The 24251-nt window shown below is 38.2% G+C and overlaps 2 protein-coding genes and 1 pseudogene across 4 annotated transcripts in view; 2 read left to right on the top strand and 1 right to left on the bottom strand.

Annotated features, from left to right (window-relative positions):
• PLCE1 (phospholipase C epsilon 1) overlaps positions 1–16205 on the top strand; it is a 287768-nt gene extending 271563 nt beyond the window's left edge. For 2 of the 3 annotated variants that reach the window (XM_039871703.1, XM_039871701.1), the window contains 4 exons: positions 7851–8009; positions 9489–9707; positions 9992–10203; positions 12524–16205. In XM_039871703.1, the coding sequence (XP_039727637.1) occupies positions 7851–8009; positions 9489–9707; positions 9992–10180 (567 nt within the window). In that variant the 3' untranslated portion in view covers positions 10181–10203; positions 12524–16205. The other variant, XM_039871702.1, reaches the window with a different exon arrangement.
• Positions 6–3648, top strand: LOC120609285 (dnaJ homolog subfamily A member 1-like; annotated as a pseudogene).
• NOC3L (NOC3 like DNA replication regulator) overlaps positions 15990–24251 on the bottom strand; it is a 27619-nt gene continuing 19357 nt past the window's right edge. Inside the window, exons 14-22 of the mRNA XM_039871704.1 lie at positions 23206–23278; positions 22376–22439; positions 22220–22291; positions 21698–21879; positions 20644–20772; positions 19895–19992; positions 18026–18110; positions 17568–17692; positions 15990–17467 (exon numbers count right to left, since the gene is read on the bottom strand). Coding sequence (XP_039727638.1) covers positions 17455–17467; positions 17568–17692; positions 18026–18110; positions 19895–19992; positions 20644–20772; positions 21698–21879; positions 22220–22291; positions 22376–22439; positions 23206–23278 — 841 coding nt within the window. The 3' untranslated portion in view covers positions 15990–17454. The remainder of the gene's footprint in view (positions 17468–17567; positions 17693–18025; positions 18111–19894; positions 19993–20643; positions 20773–21697; positions 21880–22219; positions 22292–22375; positions 22440–23205; positions 23279–24251) is intronic.

Below are 24251 nucleotides of genomic sequence, written 5' to 3'. Positions count from 1 at the left end.
TAAGTGTGTCTTGGCGCAGTGTACACAGTCACAGCTCAGTATGCAATTAACCACCTCCCCACTGGCCACCTCCCTCAACATCAGAATTTCTTGTAATTCCAACTTGGTTTATGTTATTCCTAAAGTGAACATGGGGAGATGATTTTATTCTTCTGCACATACTCAGAATATTATCTCCAGGCTAACAAAAATTCAGTCTAAAAATCATCCCTTGTAAAACAAAGCAAGCAAAAACTCAAAGGATTCCTTACGTGTGTCCTCAGCTCTTTGTCCAGTATTTTATCTGTATGTGTGGGAAGACACTGTTATGAGGGTCACAGAGTTGTGTAAGGCAAGGCCTGTAGGCATTTTGCATTTTAGAGTTGGCTGCCTTCTTGTTAGTGCCTGTTCAAGTTTTAGCTAATAAAAGATTCTGTACATATAAGAAAAATAATGGTATTTCCTTGAAAATATTCCATAACTTCACACAAAGTAAGAATAATCTCTCAACTTCAGTCAGAATTCATATAAAATTACATTGTGTTCACTAATATTCCCATGATCTTTCACGTGAAAGAAACAGTACAATGACTACATGTCAACTCTAGATTGGTCGGCTCCTCTGGGGGGTTGTTGTTGGAAACACTTTTTTTTCTGGAAAGGAGCCCACTAACTTACTGCTATTTTTTTTTTAAATGATGGTATATTTAAAATATAAAGTCATTGTTCCAGCATAGACAATCATGCCTCATTATATGTCAATAACAAAGCAGCTGAGTCCGTTCAACAGTTTGATTAAATAAATATTTATTGAGCACCTGATATGTGCCAAGCCCTGTTCTGGGCACAGGAACTGCTCTTTTGGGGCATGTAATAGAGCTTGACTCATAAAATGCGCATCTGTGCTTGTTAGGACAATGCACATCTGTGCTCTATGCTTGTTAGGACAGAGTGGAGAAAATAAGGAACGCATTTTCGGCACCGTATGTTACTTTTTCACTCTGGACTTAACTGTGAGCACGGCCCACAGCCTCTGCAGACCTTCAGCGTCTCCCCTAGGAACCAGAGCCACTCACTGCCTTCCCTCCTAACCTTACGTTAGACCATAAAATAAAACTTCTTTTAAGCAAAGAAATGTAATTGTCTCCCCGGCTTCCTCTCCCTATCAGACATACAAATTGCTAAGCCAGTGAAAACGCAGTTCTAATTATTAATAGCTCTATGAAAAACTGTCAGAGGGCTTAGCTGGACTTTTGAAGCCATCTTTAATGTCTAATTTTTTTTCCTATTTCTGTCTTTGCCATATTAAGTATCCTACAAGTGACAATTTCAGTGACTTCTTTAAATCATATATTTGCATAATGACTTACAATGTTTACAGCTCTCAAACATCCACTATTTCGAATGATCTCATGATATAATGGAAATCATTCTACACATGGAGCTTCAGAGAGGTTAAATCACAACAGGGCAAGAAGTAGAAAGAACTCAAAACTTACGGCGTCCAGGTCAGTGTTGTTTCCACCATCCCATGCTGCTTAGGCTGGAGTTGGGTCGGTCCCCATGGACCACCCATGCCCAGCACTATAGGAAGCCATGAGCAGGAAGAAACATGGGCGGGCTCTTGAGTGGGCCTTCATCATTTGGTTGGAAGGACTGGGGAGGTTAGGGATGCCCATATGCAATTTAAAATGTATATGACAACAGGCAGTAGTGACCTCAGCAATAAATATTTAATAAGGGCTGGCGGAGGGAAGCATTTTGAAGAAAAGGGGGGATAATTTAGGAGAGAAGGCTAACAAGCAGTTTCCGATGAATAGAATACAGCAAACTCTCCTTTATACTCCTTTGTTGGGAAATTTTTGAAATGACTAATGAAATGTATAATAAAAGATAACAAATCACATTTAATGTATCTAGGTATACCTGTTGCATCGTGACACACACTGCATATTAACTGATTAAATAAATGAATTCAGCAATTATTAAATGCAAGCAGACACTAGCATAATTGATATATTAGGATTATAAGTATTTTCATTCATTTACTCTGTGAAACTAGTAAGATATATAAGCAGTTTGCTCATATGAGCCCCTAAACTGCTAATTATGACCTCTGATCTCTCCTGTCTGCCTTTCATAATTTTTTTGTTTCCTGGGCTGTCAAGCTGGCAAAAATCACATCTTCTTGTAGTCAGTATGCCCTCCTCTGACACCTGCTACATTCAAAATCCAGCAAACCTGGCTCTGCCACTTATTAGGTCACCTTGGACAGCACATATGACTTCTGTAAACCTCTGTGCTCTACTGTGTAAAATCTATAACAGAAACTACTCTGCTTGACTCAAAAAGGTTGTCATACTCATCCAAACATGTAGACAATATGTAGAAATGTGCTTAGTGAAGAGCTATACAAGTGTGGGCTGTTGTCATGGTCATTACTTGTGGTTTCCATTGTAGCTGAAAACTCCTTAAAAATAAATAAGATCTGACAGCAACACACTCCTTCTTGTTCCCCCAATACTAGCTTCAGCCCACTCACCAGCTGTCAAAAATGGTGAAAGAAACCACTTACTATGATGTTTTGGGGGTCAGACCCAGTGCCACTCAGGAAGAACTGAAAAAGTCTTACAAGAAACTGGCCTTGAAGTACCACCCTAGTAAGAATCCAAATGAAGGAGAGAAGTTTAAACAGATCTCTCAAGCTTACAAAATGCTCTCTGATGCAAAGAAAAGGAAATCATATGACAAAGGAGGACAACAGGTGACTAAAGAAGGTGGAGCAGGTGGCGGTTCTGGCTCCCCCATGGACATCTCTGACGTTTTTTGGAGGAGGAGAGGTAAAGTGTTGTGTATCAGCTATCAGTAACCCTAGAAGATTTATATAATGGTGCAACAAGATATCTAGCTCTGCAGATATGTGAAGGCCAAGGTAGTAAGAAAGGAGCCCCAGAGTGCTGTCCCAGTTGCCGAGACACTGAGATGCAAATTAGAATTCATCAAATAGACACAAATTCAGTCTGTGTACGTGGAGCACCCGGCCATGGGAAACGGATTGGTCCTAAAGGTAGATGTAAAAGTCTCAATGGAAGGAAGATAGTTCAAGAGAAGAAGATTCTAGAAGTTCATATTGACAAAGGCATGAAAGATGGCCAGAAGATGACATTCCGTGGTGAAGGAGACCAAGAACCACGATTGGAGCCCAGAGACATTATCGTTTTTTTTAGATCAGAAGGACCACTCTGTTTTTACTCAAGAAGACCTTTTCATGTGTGCACATACAGCCAGCTGAAGCATTGTGCGGCTTCCAGAAGCCAATATCTACCTGGACAACTGAACCACAGCCATCGCCTCTCATCCAGGTCAGACTGTCAAGCATGGAGATATCAAGCATGTGCGAAATGAATGCCAGTTTATCATAGACCATATTAAAAGGGTCACCCAAACATCGAATTTAAGGTAAACTTTCCTGAAAATGGCTTTCTCTCTCCTAATAAACTCTTTGCTTGAAAAACTCCTACCTGAAAGGAAGTAGAAGAGACTAATGAAATGGACCAGGTAGAACTGGACTTTGATCCAAATCAAGAAAGACAGCACCATTACAATGGAGAAGCACAAGAGGCTGATGAACATCATGCAAGGGGTGGCATCCAGTGTCAGACCTCTTAGTGGGGCCAATGAATAACACTCGCTGCTGGCATTTTACAGAATGAGTGAAGGACTGTAATCATAATATGCTCACTACTTGCTTTTGTTTTTAATATTCAACTGTAGTAGGTTTTTTTTTTTTTGAGTTAAATAAAGAATAACCTCAAATATTAAAGCTCAATAAAGAAAATAAGCTCAGAGTGAGGTTCTAAGGAGATCTTTTAAAAATAAAAGCGCGGAGGAAAAAAATGGCGTAGATAGAGGCTCTGTCCATCCTTCTGGCGACCAAAGTTGTGACAGAAACAAGGAGCAAACAGCGAGGAAATAGCTCCTGGGATATAGATGAACAAGCCATACAACTGGGGAGAAAGCCAGGAAATCACCCTGCAACGGCAGAAGGTGGGATGGGGCAAGGACGCGGGGCTGCCCGGTCTCTAGCGGCTGAGTGAGATGGAGGCTGCGGCAGCGGCAGATGCCTCTTAAAGGGGCTGCATCCATGAGCGGACTTTCGTGGTGATGGACCTGCTCACTCTGAGCACCAGTGCCTATTCAGCTGAGCACGGGGTGCACCAGGGACTTACAGGGAGACATTGTCTGAGTGAGGGTCGAGGCGAGACTAGCTCTGTACAGAAGTGCTGGTGGTATCCATTGTTCCCTGTTGAGCCCTCCCCTGCTTCCAGTGTGCAGACACAGGGCCCCCATGGCTGTGACATCATCAAACTGGATAACAGAGGTCGCTCCTCCCAGATGATTCCCTAAAACTCCGCCTCCCTCAACTCACAGCCCCACCCAAGCCACATCCAGGTGTATCCTCAGCAAGTCAGGTGCGCCTTGCTGAGCAGTGCCCAGACTCACACTGGAGGCAACTGGCCTTGGTTTCTGGTGTGGCCTTTTGAGGCAACTATAAGCACAGCATCTATGGATTGCTTGCTGAATCTTAACAGGTGGCCCCGGAGGGGCAGAAGCTTGGGCTAAATTTGGCCTGCAGCTGAACCCCTCTCAGGACTGCGGCACTGGACGCTTACTATACAAAGTCGTGCTAATAAGACCAGAAGACTTAGGAGCTTTGCTTAGTACATAGAAACGGACACAGAAAGGCAACAAAAATGGGAAGACAAGAAGCAGAAGCCATATGAGAGAACAGAACAGAGATTCAGATATAATGGAGTCAAGTAATCTAACAGATGCAGAGTTCAAAACACTGGTTATATAGATGCTCAATGAACTTTTGAGAAATGTAGATAAATTCAGTGAGAATTTCAACAAAGAGATAAAAAACATAAAAATGGAAATGGAAATTATACAAGGGAACCAGTCTGAAATGAAGAACACATTATCTGAGATGAGAAGTGTATCAAATGGAATAAACAAAGTGAATAAGGAAGAGGATCAAATGATCTATATAGAGGACGGGAAAGCCAAGACACTCAATCAGAATGACAAGAAAAAAGAAGCCAAGACTATAAAAATAATTTAAGGAGCCTCTTGGACACTATTAAAGGTCAAAATATCCATCTCATCAGTGTACCAGAAGGAAAACAAGATATTGAACAGCTATTTGAAGAAATAATGATGGAAAATCCCTAACCTGGTAAAGGAAATAGACATACAACCCCAAGAAGCTCAGAGAATCCCAAAAACCAGGAATCCAAAGAGGACCACACCAAGACACATCATAATTAAAATGCCAAAGGTTAACTACAAAGAGAAAAATCTTAAAAGCAGCAAGAGAAAAGCAGATAGTTACCTACAAGGGAGCACCCATAAGACAGGCAGCTGATTTCTCAAAAGAAACTATACAGGACAGAAGGGCTTGGCACAAAATATTCAACGAGATGAATATCCAGGATCTACAACCAAGAATACTTTAGCCAGCAAAGCTATCATTTAGAGTTGAAGGACAGATAAAGAGCTTCCCAGACAAAAATAAGCTAAAGGAATTTATCACCACCAAGCCAATGTTACAGGAAATGTTGGAGGAATTTCTTTAAGAAGAAAAAACATGTATCAAAAACAGGAATAAAGAATGGTAACAGCTACATTCCTATCCATAAGTACCTGAAATGGAAAAGATTTAAGTGCCCCAACTAAAAGATAGAGTGGATGAATGGATAAGAAAACAAGACCCCTACATGCTGCCTACAAGAGACTCACTTCAGATGAGAAGACACACACAGGAAGGGGATGGAAAAAGATATCGCCTTGATGAACCTAGAAGGTATTTAAGTCAGAAAAAGATAAATACTATATTATTTCACTTATATGTGGAATCTAAGGAACAAAAAGAACAAACTAATCAAAAACAGACTCAAATATAGTGGACAATTTGGTGACAGAGGGGAGAGGGGTTTGGGGGACTGGGAGAATGGGTGAAAGGTTAAAGAAGTACAAATTAGTAGCTGACAGATGGTCTCGGGGATGGGGAGCACGGCATAGGGAAAGCAGTTAGCATTAATATGTCGGCTAGGTGGAGGGTCAGGGGACGGAGGGAGCAGTTGGGGGAATCGTTTTATGAACTACATAGATGTCTAACCAATGTACTGTATCCTTGAAACTAATTAAAATAAATAAAATTTAAAAAATAAAAAAATAAAAGCGCATGGTTGTCAGGATAGTTTACGTGGCAATTAGAATCCTTTTTGGTTTTTGCTTGCTTGCTTCCTGGTTTTCAGGGCCCTGAAAAGCATGTCATGTGAATTACCGCCCAAACCCAGACTCTGATTGGTTAAATATATTATGATCATTGCAGTAACATACAGTGCAGCAAAATCTATAGGAACTGACATGAAATGATGACATTTTAAGTGAGGAGAAAAAACAAGTTGTAGAACAGCGTATGTGGAGTACAAACTCATTTTATGCAATAAAAAGACATTAACTCTCCTCTGCCCATCCATAATATAATAAATGGGGTCCAAAAACTTCAGTCGTGTAAATTGTAGGTTCCACGACTGCAAGAATGATGAAATGATTGGGGTGAGCCTGGTTGGCAAGAAGCTCCAGAAACTAGACCTTTCTGGTCGTGACTACAGTTTGGCGCCACCTGGTGGCAGTGATCCATTTTGACTTTAATTTTAATGGGAACAATTCTGGGTCCTGTGGCTGGCTGGTTGGAACTTCAGGATAGTGATGATTTGGGGAGTCTTCTGGCGAGTTAGCACCACTTCAGTGCCTAAGCTGAGGCGATTAGGCTAGGAGAACGCCAGGGATAGGAGCACCTTCCTGCCAAATCCTTGCTTCCTGAGATGGGTTGCCTGTTTACTTGTCTCTCCTTCCCCTTCCTATCCCCCACCTTGTAGAAGATAGCTGTACGTACCCTCATTCGAGAATGGGGCTAACAAAGAACAGGAGCCATTTGACAATCACATGTCTAAATTCACATAATTCCAGGGTTTCATTGTATTATCTATTCATATACACAAAAATACATTTGTATATCCATGGCAGATGTTTAGAAGGATATGTAACCTAACAACAGTGGTTTTTGTAGAGAATGAGGTGGGGTGAGAGAAGGAAAAAGGGTGAGAATGGAAAAAGTTTGCCTTTTTATTAATATAATCCTGTACTGCCTGAAATGTTTAATAAGATACATAAGTCTACAGATATACCTATATAATATATATAGTTAGATATGTAAAATACACTGGAAGCCAGTTCTTCAAAAGCCAATCAACCTGGTGAGCAATTCTCTCTCATAATTATTTAGTATTTTGTCAATATCAATTTCAACGTGACTCACCTCTAGCCATCGTTTTGCCTTTTCACTGTGGATTTTGTTCATCTAGCCTGGCTGAATGTCAGTTTCACATTTCAGATGCCTAGCATTTCTTAAATGCTCAAGGTCTGTGTGAGAATGGGTGGACTTTCTCTTAAATGGAATTTACTGTGTTATTTGGCTTTTGGTAATTGCCAAATGGTATATTATCATTTTACAAATTTATCTAGTTAATTTGGACTCAAAATCCACACCTAACAGGAACACATCTACTGGGTTGTTGTGGCCATACCTTATCAGTCTGTCAACATCAGCAGAAACACTTACAGTACTTTCTTTCTCTGAGACATGTATGTCCTTTCAAAGTGGTTTATGAAATATTAACTAGTGTGATAAAAAGCTAAGAAGTTGTTTCACATTACCAAGGTACATCTCAAATTTTTGTTAGATTTTTCTTATTCTGCATCAGCTCACCATATACTCATATTTTTCTTCTTTTTTAATATAGAACCTAGAAGAGAAAAGCATCGTGCAAGATGACAAGGAGGTGATCTTGAGCACAGAGGAGGAGAGTTTCTTTGTCCAAGTGCATGATGTTTCTCCAGAGCAACCGCGAACAGTCATCAAAGCACCCCGCGTCAGCACCGCACAAGATGTCATTCAGCAGGTCAGAGCCCCTCCCCACCTCACCTCAGTCCTGTCCTCAGTGTTGATTGCTGGGACAGATCAGATGTCAGCTCATTTTATGAATGAAGTTCGAGACCTATGGGGACCTGAAAAGGCAGTATGTGCCTCTTAAGGCTGGGAAATGTTAGTTGCTCCCTTCAGCATAGCATCTACTATGAGTCAGGCTTTCTATGAAGCATGAATATTATGGTTTTAGGAGGTGGCTGTACAGAGTAGTAATTTCATTGTCCCAGAAATGCCTAAGCCAATACCTAATGACCATCTCTCAAGATCCGTCGGAAGATAAGCAGGCCTACCCTGACCCTCTCCCCTCCTCTACGGCCTGCTTCTCTGTGTATGTAGTTTCAGAAAATATATTTCCTTTTTTTGAAGGCTTTGTCACAGATTGTGTTCATTAAACACCCATTTGAAAAGTGGTAGAGCATATTGGTTAACGCAGACTCTACTAGATCAAATTGCTCAATTCAAATCCCAGCTGTACTTACTAGCTCTGAGATCTTGGGCAAGTTATTTAACTATCTTTGCCCTAGTTATAGTGGTGTACTGGTAAAATTGGTTCTTAAATAAAAGCAGGGGTTGGGGGGTCTCTGATTTGTAGTGTTTGCCCATTTCTGTTGTATAAATACTCCCACCACGTCTGATTTCACTAACCGATTCCAGCTGGCTCCAGCACACCACTGCATGGCAAGTTACCACATAGATAACATGGAGATAGTATAACAGTACTTTCCTCACAGTGTTGCAAAGAGTAAATATATGTAAGGTGTGCAATGCTTAGCACAGGGTAAGCACTATTTAAATGCTATTTGCTATTACTGCATGGTTAATTTTAACCTCCTCAATAGGTTTTGAACTCTACGAGGGCTTAGATGTGTTTCTTTTGTGCTGCACTGTTGTGTCCCCAAAGTATAGTGTAGTATCTGAGACATAGTAGGTTCTCACTAAACATTGATGAGTGAATAAATGCATAAATGAGATAATCTTGTACTAAGTGAGAAGTGAGACCAAGTAAATTTTAAAATGCCTTCAGCAACCAAGATGCTGTGGTGAAGAGGCAGCCTAATGGGACAGAGAGGCATCTGAGGGTCAGGATTCTGTCCCTTACTATCAGCATGACCTTCGTGTCTATGAGCTTTGGTGCATGCAGACAGTCCAGTTCAAGTCTTTATTCCATTACTTCTTAGCTGTGCACCCTCTGGAATCTGCTTAAGTTCCTAGTCTGAAATGGAGATAATAATGCCAGAACCACGGACTGTTGTGCAGCTAAATGAGGTAATGTAGGGAAGTGCGTTATAAACTGCAACTTGACACAAATGTAATGAGGACTGGGATGACATGATCTGAAAGATTCCCTCCATCTCTAAGTCTGTGACAGTTTCCCACCTGAAAGTTCCATTTACAGTGAATGCAGGTGTTGGAGACAGTGTCTTCATTCAGTTGATCATAACTTATCTTTCAGACCTTATGCAAAGCCAAATACTCCTATAGCATCCTGAGCAACCCCAACCCGAGTGACTATGTGCTTTTGGAAGAGGTGGTGAAAGACACTTCCAACAAGAAGTCTTCTACCCCAAAGTCCTCCCAGCGGGTCCTCTTGGATCAGGAGTGTGTGTTTCAAGCACAAAGCAAGTGGAAAGGTGCAGGAAAATTCATCTTGAAGCTAAAGGAGCAGGTGCAGGTAAAGTTCAAGGTTATTTTGCTCTCTTCACAGATTATTTGATATTCTTTGGGAGATAAGAAATCTAGGAAAATGTTTCTGAGTCAAGGAATGTATGAGGGAGAAAATCGTGTGGCTTTGTTTTCATTCCCTCAGTGGTTAAGCGGTCCTGAGAGGCAAGTCTTTAAGCCCTCGTTGCCAGTGCTCTGACAGGGAAGAGGGAAGAGCTTTCTGGTATAATGTCATGTGACTGAGGATCCTGGCTTCAACCTAATGCCGGTGGAGGGTTCTTTTTTTCTCCACAGGCATCCCGAGAAGACAAAAGAAAAGGCATTTCTTTTGCAAGTGAACTCAAGAAGCTCACCAAGTCAACTAAACAGTCGCGAGGACTCACATCACCTTCTCAGGTCTTGGCCTCAGAGAGTGTCCAAAACAAGGAGGAAAAACCTGTGGGAGGCTTGTCCTCCAGTGACACGCTAGACTACCGACAGTGACCAAGAGTAGCATGTTTTACCAGGTATGCTAAGTCAGGGTACCATTCTGAAACAGGGATCAACTTACACTTTGTAAGGCACAGTTTGTATAGTATCAAATGGAGGATGGCCCCTGAGGGAGGTACGAATGGTAGCAAAATAGGAAAAGGGCTCTGAAGATACAGGTACCTTCAGCATTTATAATTTTAGACCTCCTTATTTTGTAGATAACAAAGGCCCCAAGAGGACAACCAGCTTGCCCAAACTACTACATCAGTCCCATCTCATCAGACATAGAACTCTTTTAATTATTGGTAACTCACATAAAACTCAAGGGGCTGCTGTGGCCCTCTCAGCTTTCATTTTTTGGATTTCTACTTTTATGGTATTCTGATTTAGGTTTGATTTAGTCTCAACAACCTCAACTTCTTCTGCCTCATTTAAAAAATAAAAATCTGGCATTCAGGATGTGATGATTAAAAAGAAAGCAGAACAGCGTAACAGCCTCCATCCTGAAACTGCAGCAGATTAGGCCTGTGTTTGCCAGCCCTCCGCTTGGTATTCACAGACAGAGTAAACTTCATTCTAGCTTAAAATACATTATTTACATGGAACTTGAATTTTTTTAAAGAAGCAAACATGGGTTTTTTTAAAGAAACCAAACATGCGTTTCTTCTTTTCACTTAGTTTCTTAATGAACCCAAGGGATTAGTAAAGCCCACTTTTTACCTGTTACATTAAGTTCTAAGATTTAAAATTCGTGAAACAAAAATAATAAAATTCACATGAAACCAACAGCAGTAAAGGCATTGTTGCTTATACTGCAGAGCTTCATCGTCTGTCTTTATCACAATCTGGAATTCCATATATAAAATTGTAGAAGCTCACAGTTAAAGAATACACCGATATCTCTTGACAAGGCCAACTTGGTTTATAACAGCCCAAAGGGACTGATACATTGAGCCCATGAGTCTACATTTAAGGAGCAACTCTTAAAATAATTGGTGCCCACACTACACTAACAAAGCTCTTTCAGAACAACAGACAAAGCCAAATATAGGAAATTACCTCCTACAAAATATCTGCATATCCAACTATTCCGACTCAGGGTTGTTTGGGGTCTGTAAGCAAAGATTCATCAGAAATATCGGAACTGTGGCAGCAATCCATATATATGACACAGCATCAGATAATATTGAATATGCACAGAATAGTGAAGCTCTGGGCTGTCCAGACTCTGAGAAGGTTCAGCACCCTTTTTCTGTTGAGATACAGTTGGTATTCCAATTTCGTAAAGTTCCAAACTTGCTTCCTTTTCTGCCCCAGTATCACTGAGACAATCAGTGCCATCTCCAAAAGCCGTGAGCTTTAGGACTAAACACCAATGTTGAGCCTCTAACTTTTAGAAAATGACTCCCCATGGTAGTGGTTCTGGGAACGGGCCATAAGGACAGTGATCAAAATTTAAAAATTTTCCATATCAAGAACTTTGCATCAAATGCAAAGTGTGATGTTATACACATCTCTCTTTTATAACCTCCATAATGACATAGTGAAATTAGTCTGCACATAAGAAGTCTTCGTTGTGCTACAAGATTACATTAAGTACATAAGAATGCAACTCCACTAAAAATCTGCCTTATTATATGCTTGCTACAATGAGCATCACTAATTGCTTACGTTTTAGTAGAGGAGGGAGGGTAGCAGTGATTTAGATGAATGCCTTTGGACTCACATTTTCCTGTAGCAATCAAACATTCAGAATCATTTCGTTGACCTCAGCTGTGCTTAAACTTGGAGGAGCTTCTCTTGTAAAACTGCCATTTGGCGCATCTACGGGACTATATTATCCCATGTCATAAACTCCTTTACACATGCTGACAAAGGAAGGGCCTTTAGGAACACGTGCAGAAGAAAACAAGTTTAGTATTTTTACTGCTTTCTCAGTAACATATTTCATGTTATCCTAAAATTTTTACTTCTAAAGTGTCAAGATTTACCCCTTAATACTCTAAGAATATCTAAACAAGTAATTATTTACCTTACTCTTATCTGAAGTAATTAATACAGTTGTTGAAGGAATTCCACCTTTTTTAAAAAGTTAAATGGTTTGGTTATGATTAAAAATATATATATATATTTCTAAAGAATATGATGTTCCAGGATGGAAATCGCCTGATGTCCCACCTCCCGGGAACATTATAACATTGTGAGTTTACAGGAAATAGGTTCTTCCCCAAACCAGAGCCACGAGAGCTGTGGGTTTCTGTTGGCTGAACAACACTAAACCCTTGTTCCACTGTCAATGTTTCTGCTCCTTTGTTTAAAATATACTAACAAGCCTATGTATATACAACTTTACAGGTGAAGATCTTTTGGCAAGGAGTTAAAGTCAAGAACAAATGTGGTAGAAACAAATACAATTTCCTTGTTTCCCTTCAACTTAAACTGGAAATTAATGATTTCTGAACTGAAGCCTTCATCACACATGATGTGAGGTCCACAATGAGGACAAGCAAAATGGCACCATCCATCTGGGCTAGCTATCAGCCATTTTCCTGATGAATGAAGCAAAGAGGCCCAGGAGACTGCCATTTTACAAATGTCAACAGTTGTTTAAAAAAAACAAACAAACATTGCTGAGCTTGCAAGAACAGATTTAGAACAGGGGGTCAGCAAACTTTGTCTGTAAAGGACCAAACAGCATGTCAGGCTTTATGGACCATATGGTCTCTGTTGCAACTGGCCAGCTCAGCCACAGTGGTGCAGAAGCTGCCACAGACAACACACACATGAATGAGCATGGCTAGGTTGCTGGCTTCTGAGAGAACTATTTACAGACACTGAAATTAGAATTTTATATAGTTTTCATAGTCACGAATATTCCTCCTTGGATTTTTTTTCTCAATTATTTAAACATGTAAAAACCATTCTCAGTTCAAGAGCCATACAAAAACAGGTGGCAGGCTGGATTTGGCTCAAGGGCCATAGCAGACCTGACTTTGCAAGCTGGGAACAAGAGGCATACAGGTCTGAGAACAAGCAAGCTAGTGTAGCCACACTTTTACGACTGAGAATTGGAAGCTTTTGGGCATTGCAAATGTAAATATGTCCTGTAAGATTCATTATAATTCAGCTTAGTTTCTATATTGTGTACCATAGTGTACTCTTCTCTAAGATTTCTTTTTACATATAGAACGATGTTGGTTTCAAGTTTATTGCTTATGTATTCACAGATTATTCCACGTTTGGTTTTCACAACATAAATTTAGAATGATGTGTAATTTAATATCTACTGAGTTGTGATGTCTTAACAAGAAACTTAACCATTTTTTAAAGCAAAAGTAGACTGAATTGGTGTTTAAATTTATTTATTTTGCAAGGTTTGTATTGACACTGTACTTATATATTTATTATACATAGCTTCTTGATATCGCTTAGGGATTAGAAACATTAGTGGTTCTGTCTTACTCTTTGAAGACAAATCTCCTAAAAAGAAAATGTATGCTCTGAATACCTGAAATGGGCCAGAAATAAAAAAGCTTCACTTTCATTTTTGATTCACTGAAGAGCTATTGATCCAAGTCCTACTTGCCAATTGATGTAAATTATTTTTAAAACTTTGCTGTATAAAACTATCATGTAAGCGTAAAGGATTCTTCTTATTCTTGGTATAAAGCAATTAAAATGAAATATGATTTTTAAAATGAAATATATGTTCCTCTAAAGTAAAATCCAAATTTTATCTTTCTATTGATACTAAAATTTGATGTTTTTTTTTTCAAATTATAAAGCACACTAAAAATCCTCAACTTTGCTTTGAGTTTTTTTTACCTATTAAAAAAAAGAATTAAAACGATCCCCAGTTATTTTCATATTCTAGAAACCAAAAGTGTTAAAAATACACCACAAACCTTTCATGTTATTGGAAGTTCTTACCGACTCAAAATGCGTTAATGCTACAAGAACCACCAATTACTTGTTGGCAGATTTCAAGCTCATCCAGTTTGATGTAGCTCATACAATGCTGCAGGTCTCCTTTTAAATCAATCAATCTCTCATAAATGCACAATGCTGCCCCGTTTTAAAAAGTATTCCAGAAACATGTTATCAAGCTTCTATAAAATAGGCATTTTTCCCTCTGGTTTGGCTTACCATGTATTGAAAACCAAGTTGCTATCTAACTGGCTAGAGTCAAAATGAAAACTGTACAGAGTAGAGATGAAAGGCAAAACTGATCTCCCTAGGTTTATCATTTGGCCTTGACTTTTTGGCTCTTTTTAAGGTTCACCCTACTCCACTTCACAGCCTTTAACATAGCTGATTTGACTACAACACAAAATCTGAAATTTACCGTGAGACTGAACATGTAAGACTGTTTTAGCAAGTGAGTGAACCAGCCAGCTGCCTACATTGCAAACCCACTTGGTTGTTCATTCCATGTTGAAGTAAGAGTAGGTACTCTATTATATGTGAGTCTTTGGAATTTTAGGAGTATTACAACCAACCAGCACAAACCTGGTGTTTGCCAAAAATATGAAAATTTTATTTATGGCTTATCTGAATTATACAACTATTAGTACCAAATGAAATTATCCTATTATTTAGAATGCATCTAAAATAGCCATCCAGACTGTACCCATTACCACTTCATACTTTTCAGACTACTAAAAATCTGGGTAGCAAATTTTCAGTATAATTCATAATGGAAAAGAATCTAAATATGCAAGCTGTCACTCTGTTAGGTGGTGACAACTTTTTAAAAAACCTGATAGCTGGCAAAAAAGGATTAGAGTATAAGAATCCACTGTGGTTTGTGATGCTCAAAGAGATTAACTTCCTCTCGGTCACGAACCATTCATCTAGAATTGATTACTTTGCAAAGTGTAAAATTACTAGAGGAAATGGGGTAAGTTTGATGAAAAATCTGTAAGAAGTAACACTTTTTGGGCACAAAGTGCCCTCTTGAGGGAACACTTCTTTTCATGTCTTTATTAAGTAAAAGTTGTTTATAAATTCTCCAGTTGGGGTAAATATGAAATCTAGACTCAACAAAGGTGAGTTACCGGTGCTTGTAATCAAATTTGCTTTCATACAAAGGACTCCCATCTTGACAGTTCTGGAGACACTGGAGCCTCCCCTACTGTTACATATGTACTGTTTTTAACTACATCTTCCCATTCCTCTGTTCTGTCCCTTTCTAATCTCTGTCAACCTCTCTTCCTCTAAGTTATTAGAAAAGAGAGATTGCCTCTAACAGAGTCCATGCTTGGGTCATTTCCATGATACAGTGCATTAACAATTTATGTGTTTTCTGCCATCTCTGTGCATCAACCCCCTGAAAGCAAATCCTTGCCTGATGGCTAAGTATCCTGACATAGGAATACCTGAAGTGAATGTTTTTGAAATACTTGCTGACATCTCCATGATTATCAAAATATTCATAAATGTCTCTTAGACCCAAAACATACTATGTGCAAGCCTGCCATTAAGCAGGACTCTGAAACCTTCCCTATTTCAGGTGACACGGGTCTCTGAACTTTGAAACAACTCAGTCTGACACTGAATTAGGTAAAGTATTTTGGAGGGGTTGTGTGAATGATCGGACAGCATGCATGATCATGGAAGACTGAGGCTCTGTCTTACGCCCACTGTTACCCCACTTCACTTTTAAGTGCCTAGCACAGTGCTAAGCACCAAGTAGGTGATCAATATTTGTCTAGTTAAAAAAAATATGAAGACTGTAGCTTAGAACAGCCTCAGGGTGTGTGTGTTATTAATGACTATAATATTCAGTTGTAAAAATGAAACTCATCAATACAAGGCTAAATAAGTTAGTGCATGAATATATTTTATTCTCAAATTCATATACAATATTCAAACAATAGATGTATAATTTTATGATCTATAATTTTCTGTATGTGTAACAAGGTTAAAAGCATAACTGAAATGTGAAATAGTTGGTTTTTCACCTAAACTACAGTTTCTGCTGCCAAAATGGAATATAAATGTATATGTTTGAAAAATAAATGATCTGTGACATGTACTGGTCACTTGGGCTCTAATGGGGAAAGACACTTTGGTTCTCCAAACTATTCATAACATTCCTGGATTTTGTTTTATATCTAAAAGATAGGTTAAAAGCAAATATTTACATCTGAATCATACATTTCTCATCATTAAATAATCAAGCTTAAAAAACTGATCTTAGAAACACTTTTAAAAATCACAAAAGAATATGCTAAGAGATTAACATGCAGTGTTAGCCCCCACTCTGCTGGAATGATAAAGGGACTTTACTTTCATTTACGTCATGAGGGAAAAAAAGCTTTAAGCTCTAGACCAAAATCACTAGCTTCTATAGCTCTAAAGCAATAACAAATTATTTAGTTGAGACTGCTGTGCCTTTTTAAAAAAACCCTCACAAGAATAGGAAGCAGAAAAAAAAAGCAGCTGTTTTTTATTCAACTGTTCACAGGAATTTTTATATCCTGGTCGTTAAACACTTATTTTGTAGGCCATTCTAAGAATATGGCAATAGCTGTTACATAAAATACTGCTTTGTAATATTCATAAGAATAAGGCATTTTACCCTGTCTAAAAAAAATAAGAAGAAAAAAGCCCTTCACCGGGTACCCTTTATCCTTAGAACAGTAAAATCTGGTGCTTGATTTTTCCATTCTGGAGCAATTCTTCCCCATCACCCTCTAGAGCATGTCAGAAAATGTGAAGGACTTTGAAGAAATTAGAATCAAATTCAGACTTTCTTTGAAAGTAGCCATAATGAACACTTTTTTTTTTAAGGCCAAATTAGGTTACTTCTTGAAGTGTACCATCTAGCAAGAGCCAAGGAACCTGGCACCCAATTTCAAGATATTTTTTCTTTTCTCAAAAATCTTTATAAAAATATGCTCACTCGAATTTAGAATTTTTCTCTCTTCCAACTACGGTGGTACAATAAAAAAAAAAAAAAGACTTATTTGGTTATAAAGAATATTTGGTTATAAAGAGTAGCTGCACTTTAAAAAGCAATCTCATGGTCTTGATTTTTCTGTGCTCTATGCCCTTATTTTAATCTAGCAACTGCATTTTAATAAGCTCAGTCTAAAGACTTTTTTTAAAACTGCAGTTTAATACGTATATTAAATTTTAAAAAGGCAACATCATTAAGAAAGAAATTCCCAAATACTAGGGGAGGAAAGGGCTTTGACTCTCCTTTCCTAATGAAAGAGCATTTTCAGAATTTGGGTAGAATCCTATGCCACCAATGGGTAACTCCTCCTCTGTTCATTTTCTTAGGAAGTTTCCCTTGAATAAAAGAAGATCCTAAATTAACAATGTATCTTCATGTGCATCTTCACAAACATCCAAATATACAAGAAAGTCCACTGACTCTTCCTTCTACTACCTTAATGATGTTTCCAAACAGCTGGTGAAATCCAGAGGCCACTGAGTAGCAACTGTATTGCAATGTCTTTTGATTAGCTGATTTAAATCTTCATTCAAAAATGAATCCCCCTGTAAAACTTTATCCTGAAAAAATATTAAAAGTATGAGTTAAAAGTTCTTATGCCATAAGCAAAAGCCAAGCTATACAGCAAAGCTGAAAATGGCAACAGCTGATACTAAACCAACAAGTGACAGATGCTGGGTCTGGTCTTGGACAATTCCTGTACTGAATGGTACAGTCTCATGACTGTCTCTACATAGAATTTCAACCCCAGAGATCCATCCTACCATCTACTCCTATACATGAAAAAAAAAAAAAAACCCTACAAAAAAATTAGGCAAGTTGGAAGTTACTAAGAGATATCTTAGTTTAGTTTTTATTTCATCTTTTAAAAAATAATGAAAAGTATGACACACCTTCCTTTTGGAGCTTGAAGTTTCCACAGGAGGATTGAATGTCATTGCTGCCATGCTATAAGTCTCAAAAAGTTCTGCAGCAGATCTATAATCACAAGTAGAAATGTAAAGACACCACCATACTTGTATAACCTGAAAATAATTAACTACACCCAGAGAATGACTGACTCATTACTCTAAACCCATGTATTAAAGGTATAAAATAATCCTGCTCGTGAAACCAACAAATCAACACACGTAAAATCAATCCTAAATTCCCATGTAATGACAACATTTCTTCAACTGAATCTACCTCAGATGGCATCTGGTATACATTTAGAAATACAAGTCTGGACACAGAGAAGGCTGAGCAGAAGACCTCAAGCTCAATGTGATCAAACCCCAACGCAACCACAGTTATGGGTTGAACTTGGTCATGGGAACCAGAGTTGTGAAACATGGAGTTATCCTCCATAGATTTCAAACAGCTCAACCCTTAAAAGCCAGGAGGGGCCATTCAGGGCAGAATAAATGTCCACACTCATGGCATGTAAACAAATTCTTAATGACCGAGGCTGGTTCACATTCTCCACAGGAGATCAGCAAGGGCCTGCAAGGGTTGTATGGGGGTCACATCCCAAGCTCCACTCTCCAAGGGGAGACACCATGAGTCTCCTTTCTCAAGTCTCTGGGATAAACCCATTCCTCACCTTCCTCCTGAACAGGAAACCTCTGGCATAAATGAGGCAAATGTTCAGGATCTCTAACAAACACTTGCCAGAAAAGGATTATGGAAAAAAAAAGTGACAAAAAATTGTTTTCTCCTTTTAATCTCTATTCTACCCAGAAGAAAAAGGTTTATGAAAAACTACAGAGTTTATGTCTCATTTAGAAGGGTGAGCAGCTAACTTCTGCCATGTAAAATATATAGACCTATTTTGCCACATATCCCAGTATTTTAAAAGAAGCTGAAAATGTGTTTTTTAGGTGAATTCTTCTGATATTAAGAAGATAATAAGTAATTCCATTTTTGTTCAAACTCTGAGAGGCCAGAAAATCAGCTTACTGGCCTACAGGTCACTTGCCTGTGATGTGTGAATTTAAAAACCAGTGTATTTGCAAAGATGGAGAAAAATCCACAGAATATTAATTCTGAGTGGTCAGTATATTACAAGGGTGTCTTTTATACCATTTTCTCTTCTTTTCTGTATAACTAAAGTATTTCCTAACTGATTTTGTGGAGAGAAAGGTAATTACTATTTTTTCAACTTTTCTGTACTTTTGAGATTTTTCAGAATAAAAAGGTGGGGGAAAAGAAACTTCTTTTAGAGGACCCTTTTCCCACTCTGGAAGAGTTAAAGTTAATGCCGGAGTGGTGGTCCAAGCTTCCTGCACATCAGGAAGCCCCACAGAGATGGCTGTGAAGGCCCAGGAGAGAAACTGGTGACTTTCTGGGCGGCAGTGTTCCAAAGCACTTCTTTTCTCTCTCTCCTCATTTCTCCTGGCACTAGCAGGACCATTCAAGAGAAAAAAAAAAAGGAATCTCACTGTGGTTGGACTCATCGATCTTCACATAAGCATATATGGCATTTTCTTATTAACTGTTGAACCTGAGTAACGGGCATACCGGAATTCACTATTCTTTCTACTTATCTACCTATACGTATGAAAATTTTTATGACAAAAAATGTCAAGATTAACCAAAACTAACAAAATCACAGTCAGCATGTTTTTTCTTTAAAACAATTCAGGAATATGAAGTAAGACCAAACCCAGATAACCAACTAGCACTTTACATTTTAAAATCTCTTCCTTTATAAAAGGGACTTTCACAGTAAAGAGCTATCAACTGAAATCGCAGCTTTATAAGGCGGCGATGCTGAGTCCTACCTTCGGCTCAACTCTGGCTTGAGTGCATCAGAGCCATCCAAAGGGGCCCCCGCGATGAGGTGAGCTGCAAACCTCTGCACCGTAGGATGGAAATGTCTCTGAAAGGGAAATGGGACAACCACATTTTGCACAGGTTAGTACTTTATAAAACACTAGCTACAGCAAAGATTTTACTTAACAAACAATTAAAAAAAACTATATGTAAATATAAATATTAATTCATAAGAACCACATAACTACAAGAAAAATACTATCTTTGCTCACATGATTACAACACAAATCTGTTTGATGACCAAGTCACCAGTGACATAGCTTAATCTTGATTTTACCATATGAAAAGAAAAATCAAAAATCAGAGGGAAGAAGTTAGTTTGCAACAGGTTTCCTAAAACATTTTCTATGAGTCTCAGTCTAATGCTGTCCCCACTGTAGAACCATGAGGTAGGTGAAACCCTCTTAAGGCCAGCAGGCCTATCAAAGTCTTCTTGGATAGGACCCAGTACAAATGTGCCTGGTAAGGAAAAGGTGTCAACACTTACCCCGCAAAACTGTCATTTGCAGCTTCCTTTGAAAAATGTTATCTCAACAGCTTAAAGAGTAGTAAGAGCAAAGTGACATGCAGACTGTTAAAAGAGGAATTCTACATAAGGCGGTCTCAGAACAAAATATATTAAGTACTCTGGCCATAATAACTACTAGGGGAAAAACTGAACAAAATAAAATGGGGGGACGGGGGGTACCACTCTTACCCGTAGCACATGCAGTTCCCAAAGAGCGGTGTTCTGAGCATTGCAGTACTCGGGTTCATCGAGTTCAGGGAGGAAAACCCCACTTCCCTGAGATTCACTGTCAAGCAACAGATCTGTTTTGGGGAAAGTCTGCAAAAATGACACATAAGAAGGATTAATTAAATTAATATTGTTAATTTAAAGAAGGCTACTGGATTCTGCATTTTTATTTGTAGTTAAATTTCATTTGATTTTAAGGTTATATAAGAGCTATAAGCATATGGACTTCATACTTAGTTTTAATTTTTGAAATTTAAGCTTATAGCATATGAGAACGAAAATTGCCAAGGGTTATTTTCTTGGCTTGCTAAGAATTTATCTTGCAAGAGAAAACAGAATATTCTTTTCACCCAGCAATCCCACTTTTAGGAGTCTTTCCAACACAAATAATTAGATACACATAAGTATATTCATTATAGCATCATTTGCAATAGCTTTTTAAAAGGAAAAAAGCTATATCAAAAGAAAAATACAAAGTATAAAAACCAGACTTGCCTGAATTTCAATCCCACCTCTGCCACTCACTAGCAGTGTCACCTTAAGCAAGTTACCCATTCTCTCTGGACCTCAGTTTTCCCCGAAATAATAATAGTAGCTACTTCACAGAGCTGTTACAAAAATTCAGTGAGTTAATTTTTGTAGAGCAATTTTTATAGTGGCAGGTACATAGTAAGAACTACATTAAGTGTTAAGCAAATAACTTTATTTAGTCATTAGAGAAATAAAGTAACTATATTTGTACTGACACAAAAAAATGTGTTCATCACCATTAAGTGTTAAAAAAAAGTCATGTTGTTAGTGTTTAATGTATGCATTTATATTTACGAATTTTTTAAAAGTTTGCTGGAAGGATACCCACCAAACAGTAAAAATGGCTACCTCTGGAGAGTATCACTAGGAGTGAAATGCTTTCCTTTTGTAATTCTATGTACTTCCCTAATCGCCTGATTAAGACATGCCTCAAACAAAGCACCACTGCTGCAGGGCCAGAACTTACATCCGTATCACTACTTACATGCATTAATATTCTGTTAGTTGCCAGAATGCCAATGCTTGCATTTGGAAGAACGTGAAGAGCAAGGGTGCAGAGGCGCTTGATGAAGGCAAGGGCTCGCTGCTGAGAAACCTGCTTTCTGCGCTTAGTTAGCATGATGTCAAGGCACTGGAGTACAATCGCGACCCCTTCACTGGTAGCACCTAAAATAGCAGATACACTCTTCATTACTTTTTCATTATGCAGCCTCACCTAACTCCAGAAAAACCCAAGATCAACCATCGTATCTGTCCCAAATCATTTCCCTAATCCGCAAAGCAGACTATACTGCTCAGGAGACGCAGTGGGTTATAGTGCATCTTCAATGGATTCTAGTTCTCTCGCTCCAAGTCTTACTCAAGGTTAAATACAGACGTGTGGCACTGGCAGGCCAGCATTTTATACACCAGTACCTAGTTCTCATTTTTCATTGACTATAATTCTGGTCATAACATATTCTTAAAAGAAATATTTATTAAAGACACATTATCTAAACATACATACCTGCATGTAACTTGAACAGTGTTTTGTAAAGATGTGTATAGAATTTCATTGGATCAATATTCAGAACATCACCTTTGAAATGACAACAAATACCAATTAGGTATGTTCCAACCTCCAAAGGTAAAGCAAACAAACTTGATTAACAAAGCATCTCACCTTGACCGGAAAGAATATGAAAAGCAGTCTGGACACAATGAAGACTTTCTTGATAGCTTAGGTCCTTTAAAAAAAGGGGGAGATGTTAAGAATAATAATACCATTTATATCTTTTATTAGTTTCGAGTATACAATACATGGGTTAGACATTTATACAGTTTATGAAATGATCCCCCCAATACTCCATTTAATCTATCAGGCTCTACACATAGCCATTACAATACTACTGGCTACATTCCCTGTGCCATGCTCCCCATCTCTGTGACCATCTTTCAACTACTAATTTGTCCCTTTGTAACCCTTCACTCCTTTCTTCCAGCCTCTTAAACCCCTTTCAAGGCAATCACTACAATGTCCTCTGTATTTGTGAATCTATTTTCATTTTGTTTGGTTTTTTTGTTCCGTAGATTCTACATATAAGTGAAATCATATGGTATTTATCTTTCTCTAACTTATTTCACTCAGCATAATAACCTCTAGGTCCATCTATGTTGTTGTGAATGGTAGGATTTCATTTTTTGTATGGCTGAGTAATATTCCATTGTATATATGAACCACAACTTCTTAATCCAATCTTCTGTTGATGGGCATTTAGATTGCTTCCATATCTTGTCTATTGTGAATCGTGCTGTCATGAATATAGGGATGCATAGATCTTTATGAATTATTGTTTTGGTTTTCTTTAGATAAATACCCAGAAGTGCAATTGCTGGGTCAAAAATTTTAATTTTTTGAAGAACCTTCAGACTGTTTTCCATAGTAGCTGCACCAATTTGCAATCCCAATGCCATTTACACCTTAAAAAGTAATTCATTAATAGAGTTACTTACACCAGACTCAATGAGACTATGTAGAACCACTAATAAATCATCAAAAAATTCCACATTTATAAGGTGAGCAAACCTAGAATCAAACAAAATGTAGTTAAAAGGTAACCTAAAAACAGAAATAAAGCAGCCAAAAATTAAACGACTTTAAAATTATGTTTTTAACATTCTTTATTCCAAAATGTTAGCTATGATGGAGATGATGATGAAAATTTGTTTACTGATACTTTTCAATAATTTAGATCAGCCTTTTTGACAATTCATCCACCACTGGATTCTATACTCAGCAGAAATATATAAGGCACTAAACAAACTAAATATAGTATTTCAAAACTACTTCTGCCCTGAGAAAGAAGTTGCTAAAAGTAAACAACTTCCCCAGGAAAGTTTACCAGGTGCCCAACACTGTTCTAAGTCATAAAGGACAAGCGGCATCAGCTTCTAAGAAAACAGGTGGTGGGAAGAAAGAAAAGAGGAAAGATTCTGTTAGTTATAAGAATATAGACCCCATGTAAGCTTTAAAAGTAAAAGGGAAAAGAAGTTGGACCTGGTGTCTAGTTCAGGTTCTGCAATTAATTACCTTTATGATCCTCCGTAAGTCACTTGGCTGGCCTGGGCCTCTATTTCTAGAAATAACTGAGATCACCCAATAGAATTAAAGAGAAAGAATCGTGGGAGCTCCTAAATGTCAGGGCACCCTGTACACTATAAAATATTAGGCACTGAAATAGTTCAAAGATAACTCTTCAATATTAGTGCAAGAGCCTTTGATGCTATGTAAATCTTAGAACAAGGACCTTATAAGTGATATAGTCTCCATGTATTGGTATAACCTTTAGGGGAAGCAATTTGGCAATAATTATCAAACTTTCAAATGAGCATAACCTTTGGCCAGACAATATATGAACTCAAGTGCATGAAGATATTTCCAGTGCAACAAAAGAGACAAGCCAAATAAAGTAAAACAAGGAAAGGCTAGTGACAAAAAAGAAATGAGAACTGAGAAGAACACTAAGTCAGCTTTAGTAAACCCTGTTTAAAAGTCATGG

Source organism: Pteropus medius, unplaced genomic scaffold, assembly GCF_902729225.1.
Source record: "Pteropus medius unplaced genomic scaffold, Ma_sr-lr_union100, whole genome shotgun sequence".
NCBI lineage: Eukaryota > Metazoa > Chordata > Mammalia > Chiroptera > Pteropodidae > Pteropus > Pteropus medius.
This window is presented reverse-complemented; position numbering and strand designations above follow the sequence as displayed.